We start from the raw sequence: 18,870 nt of genomic DNA on the forward strand, positions 1-18,870 counted from the left end.
AGTTTTTTTTCCAATTTGGATGAAGATGTGAAGAGATAGTCCAATAGCATAAGTTCTCCATTGGTAAAAGCAAATAAGGAATAGTTCTAGATGAGGATGGTTTTTGGGGTGGAGTCATCCATGGAGACATGTCAGTGAGATGTATGTAGAGGAGGGGAGGAAGTAAGAAAAAAATAATATACTGGAGGAAGAGTTCATAATCCACAAGTAATAACTGACTTCATTCAGAGCAATTTAGCTTTTATACTGTAATAGTTTCCTATTGCTGCTGAAACAAATTACCACAAATGTGGTGGCTATAAATAATACAAACTTACTATTTTTTAATTCTGGAAGTCAGAATTCCAAAATGGGTCTCGCTGAGCTAAAATTAAGGTGTTGGCGGGGTTGCATTCCTCTCTGAAAATTTTTAGGGAGAATTTCTTTTTTCCTTTTCCAGCTTTTAGAGGCTGCCCACAGTCCTGGGTGTGACCCCCGTCTATCTTCAGAGCCAGCAATGTCCGGTCAAGTCTTTCTTCCACTACATCACTCTGACACTGACTCTTCTGCTTCTCTCTTCCACTTTTAAAGACCCTTGTGATCACAGTGGGCCAATCCAGATAATCAAGGTTAATCTCCTTATTTTAAGGTCAATTAATTAGTAACCTTAAGTCCATCTGTAAACTAACATATCCACATGTTCCCAGGGTTAGGATGTAGACACCTTTGGGGGTCATTATACCTCCTACTACACACATCTAAGCTACCTCAAAAAAAACTGTCATATTTGCCTGAATAAAATCATTTGACAGTAAATTTTTTTCTACTATTGGAGGAAATACATCCTCCAGATTAAGTCGCTTGTAACACAGTAATTTTCCCCTCAATTTTGTCTGTTTTGTGCTCTTCATTAGGGGTGAGGTGGGATGGTATTGTATATAGGCACAAATTCATTTTTTATAATATATTTCTCACTAAGGGCATTTGTTCTTTATTTTCATTTACAGACTTTGAATTTTATGTATAAAACTTCCTATCTCTGAAAGTTTTTCATAGCATGCATTTCAAGGTTTAGACTTATTGGAAGCACACATACATCCAAGAAGTTTACCAAGATCACAGAGCTGAAAGTTGTTAGTGATGACACATAAGGAAGTCATTCCTGACAAAGAAGTGGAAGTCAAAACTGAGGGAATCAAAAGCTACTGAGTAGCGGGGCCAGAACAGCCCTAAGCTCCACATCCAAACGGAGGCCTAAGGAGAAACTCTGATGATAAAGTTACACACTAAGGACCAGTTACATACATACTGGTCCTTTGGACAGTTTCATGAGAGCAACCTGTGCCACCAAACTGCACAACAAGCAGCTCCAACAACCTTGGAAAAGCCCTCTTGTGTTAACACTACTCCATGGTTCCATGAGGATCCATGCTGTATAGATGCTGCAGCCAGATGCCAAGGTGCTAGCGGGGGATTAGCCGACATTAGATGTCTCTTTGGGACATTTACCTTTTAACTTGCATAAATTTTACATATATATATATAATTTTATATATAATACTTTCTTCCCGCTTCATAAGTACGTATAAGACCTTTCAATCAATCCTACTGATAAGATTTTATCCAAGTCTAGCTATGTCTAGTTAGACCCAATTATGTTTATGCTTCCTCCCTAATGTTGCCATTTTCTTTTCTAATTGACTCCTTTCCCCATTCTATTATGTTGGCGGTGTTTTATAAAGCATTGAATTAGTTTGCCTCTGATTACCACTTTGGCTACATCCCAAATAATGTGGGTGGATGCTTTGTAATTCCATGAATCATTTGACTCACCATTCAAAAACAGTCTACAGGCTATTTTCTCCTTGTAATATAGTATTATTAAAGACTTCACATGCCTTTATGTTATCTGTTTTATTAATTTCAACTTCTAAGCTTATGTTTGTATTGTCAAGAAATGATGGTCTAATTCAACACAGTATTACTTGGATTGTCAGTGTAAAATCAATATTAAAAAATCTAATTCAGAGTAGAAGGCAATCAAATATAGTCCCTCTTGACTAATACACATAACTTCAGACATTTATATACTTACGGAAAGGAAAGGGAAAGGAAATGGAACTAACAAAAATCTGGTACCTTGTATGTGCCTGTCTGCTTGCCTGCCTATCCACCCCATCTATCTACCTATACCTAATAACCTATACCTATCTTCCTTCCTACTTTAGTCCTCACAACATCCCTGTGAAGGAATGGTTCTTATGTTTATTTTGTTGATGAGAAAACTCAAGTTTTCTTGAGATATACGTATATATAACTTGCCCAGGTTGCAAAGGTATTAAATGGGAAATATGAAATTTAAATTTGGGTGTCGAACAACTTGGGGTGTGGGGCCAGCCTGACCTGGGTTTGAATCCCAACTCTGCCACTATCAGTCCTGTGACCCCAGACATAATACTCTTTGATCCTCAGGTTTCCACATATATGAAATAGACAGGGTTTAATGTCTTCAAGACTCAATTTTCAAATACTAAAGTCCTAGAATTCCATTTAACCCTAAAACCGTAAGATGGTGATTTCAAAATGAAATGTCTCTAGCTGAGTGGGGCTACAAGGAGTACTGCTGCTTCAGAATGGAAGTGTTCCTTAGGCTTTGACCTAAGGTTGTTGACACTATAAACTCAGTCTAGGGCTGAAGTTGAAGTCACTGGATGTACTGACCAAGCCATTTATGACTCAAGCAAATACCATGAGAAGGGCTGTCCTAAACAAGGATGGTGTGTGTGTGTATGTTTTGTACCTTTAGCATAATGAGGATGATCACACAACCAGAAATAGCTGACGAGCTCAGATGAATGTCAACATGTAAACCTTGACCTAACCAACTGCTTCTTGCTCTGTTCTTCTAAGAAGTCAATAAAGGAGTAAGAGCCTTTAAAGCAGTTCCTATAAAAGCAGGAAGATTGTTCCCATGCAGATTTGGAAGTTCTTGACCCAATTCTAATCTTTCAACATTCTGTACTTAGCTTGAACTTTGTAATGTTCTGAACTTTACAAACCTTAGATAGCTGCACAATCTCCTATGATTTCAGTTCTATTAACTGACGTTAGTAGAATCGATCACAAAAGGATTAGGTAGTGGCAACTATTTTGAATGTTTTTGATGGTGGAGAGAAATGTCTTGAAATTTCAATCATAAGGGATTTCAGAACATTATTATTTTCTTTAATGTCTTCCAAATGAGAACCAAATTAGTCAAAGCATTGCATTTAGCACTGGTACAGGATTTCACAACTGAGGAAAAATAATTGCTGACTTTAAAGTGATTTCTGATTTTAAAAAATTCTCAAGGCATGTTAGTGTTCCAGTTGGTAAAATCTTGTGTTCCTTTTTTTTTTTTTTTTTTTTCTGGAAGTGGACTGTTCTGTGTATTTCCAAATAGTTTTACTGAAGCCTGCTAAGATGGCTAAGACTTCTGCCCGTTTGCATCACAGCAAGGCAAATTCTGCCCTATATTTGCTATTGGTTCTACCCCTTCAGGCTAGCCAGCTATCCTGGCAACTTGCGCTGTTGGTTACTCTCTACCCGGGTAGCATATTTTCATCATGATTCTGACTGTTCAGGCTTTTTTGTTGCCCTCTGCGCCCTGGGAACACAGTAATTTATCTACCTTTATATTGTTTCAAAATTTCTAAGAAGTGATATAAACGACTATGTATAAAACAGATAAGCAACAAGGATATATTTAGAGCACAGGGAAACATAGCCATTATTTTGTGATAACTTTAAATGGAGTATCATCTGTAAAAATACTGAATCGCTAGGCTGGATACCTGAAACTAATATAATATTGTAAATCAATTATACTTCAAGAAGAAAAACCTCTAAGAAGCACTCAAAGTGAGCACGCAGGTAGTGAAGAAGTAGGAATACAGGCTTTAGTTGCTTTTGAGGAGAAAAGTAATTTCAAAACCATTAACATTTAATGCTACCATTAGGCCAAACTAGGAGGGGCCTCTGTCCTGAGCCCCACACCACGGAGAGCCCTGCTCTGCCTTTCCTGTGGCCATGGCCCTCCCCACAGACAAGGAGTCCACTGGGCCACGTGGATATGCCCTCCTGGACCCTGTGTTTCACTCCTACCCCCAGACCATACTTCTGTTACCTGAGATCCCATAATTCCCTGCCTAAAGCCCCAAGTCCCCTTTCAGGCCTGTGCAGGTCTCTCCCTAAGTCCACCCATCAGAAGAAAGAAGGGAGAGCCAGTGCGGAGGTGCAGCTATTTGCAAAGGGCAGACAAAACCTGAACACTGGACTGAGGTGCCCACAAGCATGAGCACAGGCTCTTCACAATACAGGATAGGGAATGATACACAAGAGAAGTGCTCTAGGGGCCACAGGGTGGGCCATGGGTCAACTATGTCTATGTCACCATTTTCTGGCATGGAACTAGGAGGAGCCTAAGAATTTTAAATTTAAACCCAGTCTTCCAAGTTATTACCAAGATCTATTTACCCAAATGCTAGGGTTGGGCCTGGCAGCATATCCTTTATGTAAATAAAACTATGGGCTGAAAAGAAAGAACCTTGGTGCTCTTAACTAAAGACAAGCTCCCACTGAGGCCACCTTCACTGTCTATCAGGAAAGCATGATATCAATTTATTATGTCAGAGGAGTATCTATTTTGATTATACCACTTTCCTTTTTTTGGAAATTATTAACTGGAGAGACAAGGGTGGTGGAAGTGTGGAAACATGTTCTCTTTGTACCAAGCAGACCTTTACCACTAGCATGAATCAGATTTGAAGTGATGGAAGGATCATCACAACTGGCCCATATACTTGCTGAAAATCTCTCATACTTACGAAAGTATATTTTAGTATAGTGATGGTGAAAAGCAGAAAACAATTCCCGTGAATTGAGGAAATTACCCATCCCAAACAAGGACTATTTCTTTACCAGGAGGACCAGCAACCATCAACTTCACCTGTGTCTGAGCAAAAATACCAGAAAGACAATGGAAGGCCAGAGCCACTTGGGCTGGGCACAGGATGATAGAGCATGGCAAGGAGGCCAGCAGGGGGAGCTGTCATGCTTAATCTAGGCCAGGTAACGTTTCACACCTAGTTGACTCTGAGGCTGGGCTACCAGGCTAACCTGTTGCTAAGCAAAGAGCCCAGTGGTGGACTTTGCTGAAGAGGACAGTGTGCCGAGTTTCCCTTCCTAACGTCTACAGTGATCATTTTAGTTCTTGAACAATGTCAAGAAATCCTGGATTTCTATTTTCTTCTCTTTTCCCACTTCCAAACTAATCTCTAGCTGTAAGCACTTATGAAAACCCAACTTCATAACAGAGGTTCTCTGAAATACTGAAGGAGTACTCTGGGGAAAGGGAGCTCTTCTTGGTCTAGGAGCATTATTTTCCTGATACAGAAATCCAGTATGTCCATCATGAAATGAAATGAGAAGTTCTGTTAGTTGGTTGTCTGTCTTTCCATCATTCTTTTGCACTTCCTTCCTTGAATGAGTATTTTTGGGGCACCTATTGTGGGATTGTGTTTAGACCAGAGCTGTAAGCAAAACTCCATTCCCTGAAGAGGATGTGAGAAGAGGTTAGAGCCCAGAGCAAGCAGGGAAGGAAACCAAGTGGAGGAAGCTAATGAGCAGGGATCCCAGAGGGATAGGGTTGAAGCCCTGGGCTGCTGAGTCAATAGGTGCTTTGCTCACATGCAAGGAGAGTAAGGAACAGAATGACAAACCAGGAAAGAGGAGAAAAAAAATACAGGAGAGCATCTACAGAGATAATTCTTAGGAACTTGGAGGATGAAGGTGGAGGAGAAAGGCTTTCCAGGGAGTCACTTTTATCATTTATTTTCAAGTTGTTAGAATTGTGCTAATGTAGAGGAGCAGATTTACAGCTAAAAGCAAACTGCAAATTCTAAAACCATAACTTTGATTTAGGTCTGTGGGTGGGTACAGAAGAGCTGAAGGGTGTAATTTGTTGTTGTTGTCTTCTGGCAGATTTAGCTTTCCAACTGCAATTTGCTTAGACTAATATTCCATTTAGTTTGCATATTCTGAACATCTACTAACAAAAAGTGGAAAGGGGAAGGGTGGTAGGACTATCAAGATGCATCCTGCAATGCAGAGGAAAGAAGCCTTGGAACAAAATAATGAAAGCTTTCATACCAGGCATCTGGTTTGTGCATGATTGCGAGTGTGCAGGCATTTGGGGGAGTTGTAAAGTTCAGACAGAAATAAATTAGTCCCTATTCCGTAACTGTCTATAAACAATTTATATGGTGAAAAATTAAAATGTGGATTGAACCGATTTGGCTACTTGGAGTGAGACAGCCCCACTTCCTACAGTTAGCGCTACCACTAGTTCTGATATTGGGCAACTTTCAACCTCTGTTTTCCTTATGGGTGAAATGGGAACACTAACATATCCCTTGTAAGGTTTTGGTGAATATTACTTAAAAATGTAAGACATTTAGCAGAGTAGTTGTCAGAAGACCAGTCTTCAATTAAAAAAATATTAATGAACAGTAAGCTTTATTATAAATAATAACTAATATAATTTTTGACAAGTATTCATTACACTTTTTAAGTTACTACTGTTCCCAGATGTTTTTTTTTCCTGCAAATGATTTCAACTGTGATATGATTCATCCCTTTTAAAATATTCTATAACAAGTCTATTATTCAACAGGTACATTTTCAGTGTATTCCCTAGTTGCACTAGAATAATGCTCACTGAAATCTATTTTTCATTAATTTGATTTTATCTTAAGCATCCATGCATATTTACAATGGTTGTACTTCCATCAAATGGAACTTTTTCACTCAACTTTTATCCTAAAAGCTTGCCCATGAATTATTATTGCTCTTCTCCAGTTTTTAAATTTTAAAGAGTTTTTTCCCCTTTCACTTTGAGTATTTCAATTTTACTGAAGCCTAGGCATTTTTCTTTTAATGGTAAACCCTTAAGAGTTCCTCAATTTTTTTTCCTTAAAAATATTACTAAAATATTATATTTTTAATATTGATATTCACAGCTGAGCAATTAAAGCAGCTTTTGGTTCCTATTTTTATTTCAAAAAGTTGATTACAAAGATATAATATTAAGTAAAATTAAATTATGATAAAGGAAATTTAAATATATTTAATACATTAAATATAAAAATGTCACAGAAAATCATTTTATGAAGCAATAAAAATCTGTAGATTCAGTGAATACATTAAGACTGTATATTTTAAAGAAATAAAGCATGTATGCCATTAACTTCTAAATATCCTTCAACTAGTCATAAAATCCAAATAAAAGGATATTTTCTGCTCAATTTTCCTTGTTAGAGCTGTACAGAAAACCTTATGATTTTTAAAAAAATTTAACAGGTGTGCAAAGAGATGCAACTTGTTTATTTTACTTTATTCCTACTCTTAAAATTTCACCACTGCCAGAAACTCTACTGGAATATTTATAATATTTAAATAAAAATTCAGAAAATTGCATAAATCTTAGCAGTAAATAGTTTCCTTTTAATCATTTGGCAAAAAATAAAAATAATAATGAAACTTTGGAAATGTAAATGCTTTAAATAACTTACTGCTCAGTATTAATGTAGTAGCAGGCTGACGTTTAGAAGAAAACTCATGGTGGTGATGCTGTTTCATTTCGGGGTTCCATTACATGGTAGCCTTCATTTCAACAACTGAAATGTCAGTGCTACAGGGAATGTAAAAATAAAACTTGTATGTTTGTATACTGTGTTTATATGTAAAACATGATGTATTGGTCTCTCTTGCCTGCTCAAATAATGTAAATAATGTTAATTTTAAAACTCATTTATTGAATTCACATTAGTGAAAAGATGTATTAATTATCCTTACGTTACTTTGAAAGGGAAACCTTTCCTTTTGCTTCTGGATCTAGTTAGCTGCCTGACACCTCTCCCAAATACAGCACCTATAAAGGTAAAACAAGTGTCCAATAAAGTTTGTGACTATTTTTCAGCTGTCCCTTTACTGATTTCTGAACTATTCTTATTCCAATCTCACCCCATCCTGCAGCAGGTAATAAGCATGGTAGATTAACAGCAACGGCTTTCGTGCCAGGCTGCTTGGTTTCAGAAACTGATTTTACAACCTAGTAGCTGTGTGACTCTGTGTGACTGTGACTGGCTCTGTGTCTCATTTCATCATCTGTAAAATAGATTAAAAATAATATTCACTCACAAGTGAATATTATTCTTTAAGTATTCCTATATCCCTTTAATTTTCCTTTACAGCACTTATCAGAATTTATAGCTATGTAGTTATATGAACATTTAACAAATATGTATCCCCTACTAAAATATAAGTTCCTTGAATGCAGCATCAAAATCCATTTTGTTCATCACTACATCCTAAACATTATAATGTTTGGTCTAGAGTAGATGCATAAGAAGTATTTGTTAGATAAATGAATGAATTAATTTTAGAGATAAGTCTGAGAATCAACAAAAGTGAACACAATTTGCCCAAGATTATACTACCATAAATGACAGAACTATAAGTAGAGTTTAGTTCTTCTGACTTAAAGTTCTCCATTATTTCCAGGCATTAAATCTTCGATAACACAAATCATACAAAGAATCACGCAATTAATATTACGTAGGTTCTAGAATGAAAGTAAAAGTACAAATCAGAGAGAAAAGGAGCATCTAACATAGTCTGGGGGAAGTTGGGCCTCCTCGAGGAACTGATATTTAAGACATGAAGGAGTTAGAATGGGCAACGAGAGTCAGGCAGAGGGTTCCAGGTAAAAGCACAGTTTACACAGTGGTCCAATGATGAGGAAAGCTTGGTGAATAAGAATAGAGAAAAGACTACTGTGATTGCAGCAGAAGGACCTGGAAGAGGGAGGGTGAGGTTGATCAGAGAGACAGGGCCAAATCTTGTACCAAGGGAAGACTTTTCTTCCTTAAGTAGAAGAAGAAGAAGCCACTAAAGGGTTTTAGGTGTGGATAACACAATCAGGTTTGCATTTTCATAAGATGATACTGACTGCACTATGGGGAGTTTGGGAAAGGGCAGACTTAGTAACTGGTTGGATATGCAGGTCAAGACAGAAAGATACATAAAGATGATGCTCACATATCCAACATGATCGACAGGGAGGGTACCATTTACTGAGAAAGGACCATTAGTAGATAGATCAAGAGCTTAATTTCATTAAGGGTATAATAAATTCTCAATAAATAGTGACAATTATTATTGTTTTTGTGGTGGTTGTTACTGATGAATGAAAACCACTTGCTGCAATTGAGGGTAACGGTGATTTTTATGGATTTCAATGGATTTTGGCCTGCGGTGTTGCTCCCATTATATACACAGGCACTTCTGGACTTGAGGTTTGGAAAGGGAGGTCATTTACGGAGCTAAGAATGCAGCTGAGGCTTGACACATGAAAGTCTTTTTTACCTCCAATCTCATTTCTAGGGTAGGCTTAGGATAACACGTGAGAGATGCATGCCTTCCTTTCCCTTGAATTTCCTTCTCCTTTTCCCAAGAATCAAGAAATTTTAGACATGATAATATGACCATGGCCAACAGGTCTATAATGGCCAATTGGTCTACAAGGCATCAATGTTTTAAGGGGAGATCAAGCCTGTAAAATTAGCTTTACTTGGCCTTGGCTGAATAACGGATGAGCATAGACAGCTCAAAGGATTTTCCTATAAATTGGGTAAGGAGATAGTAAGCAAAGAAATCAAGAGGTATGCTTAGATCTTTGATCTTAGAGAAGGTATTTATACCTTACTTTCTGATCTAGACTTTATTTATATTATATCTTTGAATCATGTGGCAATCTGTCTTATTCATTTACATTGTTTACATATAGTAAAAAAGAATGTCAATTAGATCATTAGAATGATTAGTTGGCAGTATAGACTATATAAGGCCATTTTAATACTGGTGAGCCAGTACTGCTGGTATTAGCATATGAGGAGGTCGCTAAGTCTTCACATGTCACTGGCTCATGGCCACAGGCTTTGTTTCCTAGAGATGCAGGGGAAACAGAGATCACGCATCAGGATTAGCCACATGGTGTTAATGAGAATCGCTGTTTATCATTATCCTGGTTATCCTGTTAAAGAAGTCTTGGACCATATGAGGTAGTTGCCAAATGTGTTAAATATACCAAGAGGCATGTCTATTTCAGAAGTTTTGAGCCCTGAGTTAAAAAATTTTATCGTATTTAATCTACTTGCCAACTGGGCATTTTGCAACCAGGCATCTATAAGAGAACTAAGGAAAGAGGCACTGAGGGGAACTCAAATCTAAGAAAAGTCCAGATTGTTTTGGTCAACGATGAGGTCCTGCTTGTAATTTAAAAGCTAAAATGAATCTTGCTTAATCTCACATACACATAATTGGCATCACTTAGGCACAATCACCATTAAGAAACATACAAACACATATAGATCAGCATACAGCAAGGGATTTTAAAGAGGGAAAGAAGAATATTTTAACCAACTTTCTGAATAAAAGTCACATGTATTTTATTTATATTAGAATACTTATAAAGGTCCTTGAGGTATTTTAATATATTTTTAAATTTATACCTTTATCATCATATTTATTAAACTAGGAAAAGCATCTAATATTTATTTTTACTTTTTTAATTTAAATAAGCACACACACATAGCTTAAAAGTGAACATGTCTTCTTGACTGCTTTGGGCAGTAATATGTAACATTGCCTAACCTGGCATAATCCAGCAAAATCTGGATTCAATCAAAACCCAGTTCAATACAACAAAGTGAGCCAGGGCTGAATCGTTTGTGCATGTGCCTCTATCCCTCATTATATTAACCAGCCCTTGTGTATATTAACTTTAGCATTTTAGCTTTACAACATGTTGAAAATACATTTTGACACTATCCAGAAATTAAGAGGAAGAGAATTTTTTTCCTACACCTTTAGTGATTAGGAGCATGGGTATGAAAAGCAGACTGAATATTCAAAACAGGTCTCCATTGTCTGCTAGCTATGTAACTCTTTAATCTCTCTGTGTCTTAGAACCTCAGATTCTCATCTGTAAACAGGATAACGTAGCACCTATCTCAAAGAGTTGTTGTATGTGTTAAATGCTTTATTATACATAAGGGACTTAGGACTGTGTTTGGCACATAGTAAGTGCCCCCAAAATGTTACCTATCAGTTTCATCATCATCGTTATTATCCTTCATTTTGTTCTTGGGCACTTGGAAAAAAGTCTACAAAACATATATTTAACTTTTTCCTCTGAGTTCCTAGCCCTTAGCCTTATCAGAAGCATCAATCTTTCTTATTTTCCAGTCAATAAGGATTTTTTTTTTTTTAGGATTTTTTTTTTAATTGAAGTATAGCTAATATACAATATTGTGTTAGTTTCAGGCATACAACAAAGTGATTCGGTTATACATATATTTATATATGTATATATCTATAAACTTTTTTTCATTTCTTTTCCATACAGTTTATTACAAGATATTGGATCAAGTTCTCTGTGCTATATACAGTAAAACTTTGTTGCTTATCTATTTTATATATGGTAGTGTGCATCTGTTAATCCCATACCCCCCAATTTATCCCACCCCTGCTTTCCCTTTGGTAACCATAAGTTTGTTTTCTATGTCTGTGAGTCTGTTTCTGTTTTGTAAATAAATTCATTTGTACTATTTTTTTTAGATTCCACATATAAGTGATATCATATAATATCTGTCTTTCTCTGACTTAACTTCACTTGGTATGGTAATTTCTAGGTGCATCCCTGTTGCTGCAAATAGCATTATTTCATTCTCTTTTATGGCTGAGTAATATTAAGGATTTTTTAAAGTTCAGTGATTCTCAAGATTTTCTTTTACATAGACACCTTTATAGCATATTTAAATATTCCATGTACTTTCACATGATATAATCGACAGTTTTAGAACCTTTGACTAAGAAAATATGTATGAACAGAGGGATTTAAGGACCCCCTGAAATAACCACACAGGCCCTCTGGGGTCCAAAATTCATTGGTTAGGAACCGTTGCTTCGACGATTAATACATTTAGATTAAAATAAAATTCAGATCTTTTTAGAAAGCCCTGTGGGTCATAGCTCTTTTAGCCTCTCTTACCTCACCCATGACCGCTATGGGTGTCTCTCCTGTTGCCTGAGCAACACGATGTTCTACTAAGTAGAACATATACTCGTCGTAGAGCAGACGGATCAGGTGGAAGGAGCCAAAGCTAGCAGCACTGCGTAGGGTTAAGTCCCGAATAACCATTGAGCTGTTCCAAGAGAAAAGACACATATGCAGCCATTGTTAGTGAGCAGGATTAGAGTTCAATCTAATTTTCCTCTTAAAAGAAGTTAGAGGTCTAAAAGATTGGTATAGCACACAACCTGCCATGGAATAATTTCACTACTGAAAGCAGTTGGCTCAACTCTTTCAAACAGAGTGGTAAATAGGTCATCTTCACTGAAACTTGACTAGATCCTTATTAGAGCTAGACAACTATTAACTGGGAAAAACCATTTTACTGTCATAGGCAAGTCTTTTGATTCTATTAAATTCACAAAGGGGTCAGAATTGAATAAAAAATATTTTTGGAAGGCTGACAAATCATCACCATAAGAAAAAGCAACTCAAAGTGAAGGTCTTATTGATGACGCGTAAACACTGTCAGTATCTCTCAATGATAACGACCTCTGGGGTACGCTGTGAGAAAAACATGTATTTGACCAAGTTTACAAAATATACTAAGCAGGGACTTCCCTGGTGGGGCAGTGGTAAGGAATCCGCCTGCCAATGCAGGGGACATGGGTTCTGTCCCTGGCCCAGGAAGAGCCCACATGCCTCGGAGCAACTAAGCCCGTGAGCCACAACTACTGAGCCTGCGCTCTAGAGCCTGTGAGCCACAACTACTGAAGACCGTGCGCCTAGAGCCCGTGCTCCGCAATGAGAAGCCACCGCAGTGAGGAGTCCGCACACGCAACAAAGAGTAGCCCCCGCTCACCACAACTAGAGAAAGCCCAAGCACAGCAACGAAGACCCAACACAGCCAAAAATACATAAATAAATAAATTTATCTTTAAAAAAGTATGTGTGTGTATGTGTGTATATATATATATATATATATATATATATATACTAAGCAATGCTCCCAAATGTGGCAATGTAGAATGTATGCGGTTATGCACAGGGATCCCTGCAAGTTCTGTTGGAAGGTAAATTTATTAAGTGACTCTAGTTCCTTACTGATTTCCATTAAATTAAATTAAGGTGATTTTTCCATTAGAAATAGCATAATAAAATCAATTAAGAAATGCATAACTTTGAAAAATATGAATGTTTAATTTATAAAATACCAAAATCTGAACCATATTATTAATAAATTACTAACAATACACTCTATTATACTCAAAATGGAAGTGAATCAAAATAAAATTTTGGCCTCATTGAAGACATGTCAATTATTAAGCTTGTCCATGCACTTCAAATCTCTTTAATATTTCTATCTTAGAGTCAGGGTAGGGTGTGTGTGTGTGTGTGTGTGTGTGTGTGTGTGTGTGTGTGTGTGTGTGTGTGTGTGTGTGTGTGTGTGTGTGTGTGTGTGTGTGTGTGTGTGTGTGTGTGTGTGTGTGTGTGTGTGTGTGTGTGTTTCTCCTCACTTTCATTTAGTGTCCTTTTCTAGAGATTTCTGTCCTATGCAAACTAAAACAGGCATTATATTCTCTGATAGGAGGAGGAGATAGAATCTCACAAATGTATGGGCTGATATTCCTAGGCCTTATTTTGCAATGAAGAATTGTAAAATGCCAGACAGATGGAAAAACAGAAGACTACATTTCTGTTTCATTTTCAACCTTATTTATATAGAGGCTAGTAATATATCAAATTCTACACATTCAACTTGGCAAGTGACAGATCATCCTTGTACATCTAAAACTCTAAAGCCCTGGATTCTGATCCTGGCTCTTCATTAATTCACTATCAATCTCAAAAAAAAAATCATTTCCATGAGAGTGTTTTTCCTTTTGGGTGAAAGTGAAAGCAGTACTTTTGGTTTTACCTAATTTGCGTGATGATTTCAAGGACAAAATGTGTTAAAGGTTGTGAAATAGACTTATGAATGAATAGAACAAGACTCAAATATAAGTGATTATGATCCTAATACACAAAACAGGAGGAGCTGAGCTTCTGACTCTCATTTGGCTACGGCAGCAAGAACAGGTGTTACTATATGATGATGGCAGATGTCTCTCATTCTGTGGATCTATTTACTAAACAGAAAAAAAGCATGGGTTTGGAGTTAGATCCATGTTAACCACCATGTGATCTTGATTGTGAGTATGTCATTCAACATTTAAAGGTTCAAGATTAGCCTGAGAGTCAAATGAGATAATGTATGTGAAATCTTAAGCAAAACTACCTATTACTATACTATTCCATATGTTGGAGTTAATAATATACTCATTATCATAAAAAGCAGTACTGGTGAATGATTCCTTAGAGTCAAATACTTTAATGAATACCTTAAGCTTGGAACTCTATTAGAGAATCACTAAAAATAAATTAACACTTTCACTTATATGTCAAAGATATAATGACAAAATTCTGTTATAATTCGATGCATGCTTTTCCCAAAACTCAGTAACACATCACCTATTCATAAAAATAATTATTATAAATTTAATAGCTATTGAAATTAAATTTTATTTTCCTATGGAACAAATTTTAACAGGCAGAGAATCCTCTACTTTAAAAAGCAAAAGCAAAAACAACATAAAAATAACAATAAAAAGTTGCCTAACATTTTTACATATATCCAAATTTGATCATGTGAAGTAAATAATTTTGAAAAATTAAATAATATGGGGTGGAATATTCACTCCTAAGTACACATCTCTTGCTGAAGAAAGACAGCAGCTATTTAAAATACAGCCTGGAGAAGACTAATGGCTAACAAGTATACAAAAATGTGACTAATCTTATTCAAAATTAAAAGAAATGTAAATTAAAGGTAAGATACCATATATCATCTATTATACTATAAGACATTAAAAGATCAGTGTTGGAGAGGGTATGGGGAAAGAACTCTCATTTGCTGTTTCTACAAGCGTAAATTCACAAAACATTTATGAAGGGAAATTTGGCAACACATGTCGAAACTAAAAATGCACAAATGCTTTCACCTAATAGTGTTTTCTAGTTGTTGTTTTTATAAAATACAAGCAGGCTCTCTCTCTGACAATGTTGTTTTTTTTTTTTTTAACATCTTGATTGGAGTTTAATTGCTTTACAATGGTGTATTAGTTTCTGCTTTATAACAAAGTGAATCAGCTATATGTATACATATATCCCCATATCCCCTCCCTCTTGCGTCTCCCTCCCACCCTCCCTATCCCACCCCTCTAGGTGGTCACAAAGCACAGAGCTGATCTCCCTGTGCTTCCCAGTAGCTATCCATTTTACCTTTGGTAGTGTATACATGTCAATGCTACCCTCTCACTTTGTTCCAGTTTACCTTTCCCCCCTGCCCATCTCCTCAAGTCCATTCTCTACATCTGAGTCTTTATTCCTGTCCTGCCCCTAGGTCCAACAGAACCTTTTTTTTTTTTTTTAGATTCCATATATGTGTGTTAGCATATGTTGTTTTTCTCTTTCTGACTTACTTCACTCTGTATGACAGCCTCTAGGTCCATCCACCTCATTACAAATAATTCAATTTCGTTCCTTTTTATGGCTGAGCAGCGTTGCTTTACAAAGCTGTGTTAGCCTCCACTGAACAACAAAACGAATGGGACATACACGTACAGATATCCCCTCCCTTTTAGACTTCCCTCCCATTTAGGTTATCACAGTGCACTAGGTGAGTTCCCTGTGCTATACAGCATGTTCCCATCAGTTATCCATTTTATACATAGCATCAATAATGTATATGTGTCAATCCCAGTCTCCCAGTTCCTCCCACCCCACCCCTTTCCCTCTTGGTATCCATACATTTGTTCTCTACGTCTGTTTCTCTATTTCTGCTTTGCAACTAAGATCATCTATATCATTTTTCTAGATTCCACATATATGCGTTATTATACAATATTTGCTTTTCTCTTTCTCACTTCACTCTGTATGAACAATCTCTAGGACACTCTCTAGGTCCATTCACGTCTCTACAAATGATCCAATTTCATTCCTTTTTATGGCTGAGTAATATTCCATTGTGTGTATATATATATATATATATATATATATATATATATATATACACACCACATCTTCTTTATCCATTCCTCTGTCGATGGACACTTAGGTTGCTTCCATGTCCTGACTATTGTAAATAGTGCTACTATGCACATTGGGGTGCATGTGTTTTTTTGAATTATGGTTTTCTCTGGGTATATGCCCAGTAGTGGGATTGCTGGGTCATATGGTAGTTCTATTTTCAGTTTCTTTAAGGAACCTCCATACTGTTTGCCATAGTGGCTGTATCAATTTACATTCCCACCAACAGTGTATGAGGCTTCCCTTTTCTCCACACCCTCTCCAGCATTTACTGTTTGTAGATTTTTTGATAATGGCCATTCTGACTGGTGTGATCACCTAGCAGTTCTAATTCTAGAAATTTACACAAATAAGCAAAGATAGTTTTAATTGCAGCAATATTTATACTGGTGAGAAAATAGGGGGCAACACTAAATATCCATTTGTAGGATACTAAGCAAAAAAAATGGTTCATTCATATATGTAAATTTATATAAAAGTTTAAAGAAATGAGGGAGAGTACACATATAGGCAGTAACTTGGAAAGATGTCAATGATATAATGTTAAGTGCAAGAACTAAAAAGTATAATATGAGCCCATTTAACATAGAAACTATCGATATAATTCTTAAAAAAATCCTATCCCTAAATAAATGGGAATGTTTAATACTATAAGCATCGAGATAGCACACTTCATTAAAATAGTATTAGTCACCTTAAAAAGTACAAATTTATTTCAATTTATCTGAAGATAAATGTGCAACTTTATACAAAGATAATCGTTACAGTATTTTTTATAATTGTATCACAAGACCAAAAACCACCTAAATGCTCAAGAATAAGAGACAAACAGGATGTTTAAATTATGTATGAGACATACACAAAATGAAATATTGTGAGGACATTAAAAATTATGTTTCTTAAGATATGCTTAAGGTATAATGTTAAATGAAAAATGTTAAGGGAAAAATACAGATAATAAACTCTGAAAAACAATTGGATCTCAATTTTATATAACACTGAAAGAAAACATTTTACCAGTAGTTATTTCTGGGTAGTAAAATTATGGATGATTTAAGTTTATTCTTTTTATAGTATTTGTATTTCCCAGATTTCCTAAAGTGAGTATATACTAATTTCATAATCCAAAAATTGTTTATTTTAAAAAGAAGATATTCATTGTAACACAGAAGAATCGTGGGCCGGTTGAATGTCAATAAATCTTTGCAGGGATAAATATCACAGATATAGAATGAATTATATATATATTTCAAAATTCAACTTTTAGGGCTTTATATTTCCCTTAAAATAATGTAAATGACTAAGAAGAATATACATACTGAGTAGCTTTCTGATATTATTAAACAAAATGCAAAGTCAATTCTTTTATTCCAAGAGAATTCATATTAATTCATTCAATAGCTATTTATTGTGTTCCTACTCTGTGCCAGGGTCTTGTTCTAGAGCAAGTCAGACAAAAATTTGGCTTCAACAGAGCTCACATTCTAGTAGGACAGACAGTTGATAAAAACAGAATAGGTATAAAATATAAAGTTAGGTAGTGATTAAACCCTATGAAAAACAATAAGTCACGTTAAGAGATTGGCAAGTGATGGGTGCCGGCACTTTAAGTTAGGGTGTCAGGAAAACTCTTTTTGAGGAGGTGATATCTTGAGCAGAACCGAGACTGAATTGAAGGAGTGAGCTGTGTGAACATGTGAGCTTTCCTGGCAGAAAGGAGAGCAAATACAGAGACTGAGGCAGAACTATGTTTGTTTTATTCCAAGGACAGCCCAGAGGCTAGTGTGGCTGGAGGACCTGAGCAAAGAGAATACACGGTGGGACCTGGAGGTCACTAGCAGCTGGACCACGTAGGGTCTTATAGGCCATGCTAAGGCTTTTGGATTCTATTTGACAGCTGGGCAATCACCGTATTTCAGCATAAAGTACACATGTAATAGGAAATTCTGTTGGAAAATTTAAAAAAAAAGGGGTGCTGACCTTCAGTTATAATACCTAGTTATTTTTAAAAATACTGATAAGCATGTTAAGAAATTATTGTCATATGTTTAGAAAAGAATCAGTTGAATTATATTATTAATGCTATGTCTGCTTCATGCTCTCTGTGTTGGGCTTCTGCCCTACAAGCCAAGTATCAAATGACACAATTAACAGTTTAATTGGAAATCTATTGTCTGATTCAGACTTCTGTAAGATATGTTGCAAAATTGACTCCACTGAATTTCATGTTGCTAAGTTACCATGAATTCAACTCCTTTTAAAATCAGAGTTATAAATGTTAATTATTTTATAATGGATGAGAAATACCTTTGTGTATTTATCTTTATAACTCATGGTGTGGAAAATGAAACATATCCCCAAACACATGATACTCAATCCACCTCTTTATGTATTTGGGGATACATCACACCCTTCCAAAGAAGAAAGATGAGAACGTCACACCTGTGACCACCCCCTCCCCCGTACCGTGAACTCTCTTCTCAAACAGTGCTTATAGCTGATTCTGAGAGTATTACTTTTTGGAAGATTTATATATTGTTCAATTGTAGGCAAACTAGGTTCTCTGTGCCCCCTTTCAAGTCACTGTATCG

At 36.2% G+C, this 18,870-nt stretch overlaps 1 protein-coding gene across 2 annotated transcripts in view; it reads right to left on the reverse strand.

The window, feature by feature from the left end:
- The window catches only part of RFX3 (regulatory factor X3), a 289,095-nt gene that overhangs the window by 10,331 nt on the left and 259,894 nt on the right, over positions 1 to 18,870 (reverse strand). For both annotated transcript variants that reach the window (XM_060153464.1, XM_060153465.1), the window contains exon 15: positions 12,131 to 12,284. In XM_060153464.1, the coding sequence (XP_060009447.1) occupies positions 12,131 to 12,284 (154 nt within the window). The remainder of the gene's footprint in view (positions 1 to 12,130; positions 12,285 to 18,870) is intronic.

Source organism: Lagenorhynchus albirostris, chromosome 7, assembly GCF_949774975.1.
Source record: "Lagenorhynchus albirostris chromosome 7, mLagAlb1.1, whole genome shotgun sequence".
NCBI classification, from domain to species: domain Eukaryota; kingdom Metazoa; phylum Chordata; class Mammalia; order Artiodactyla; family Delphinidae; genus Lagenorhynchus; species Lagenorhynchus albirostris.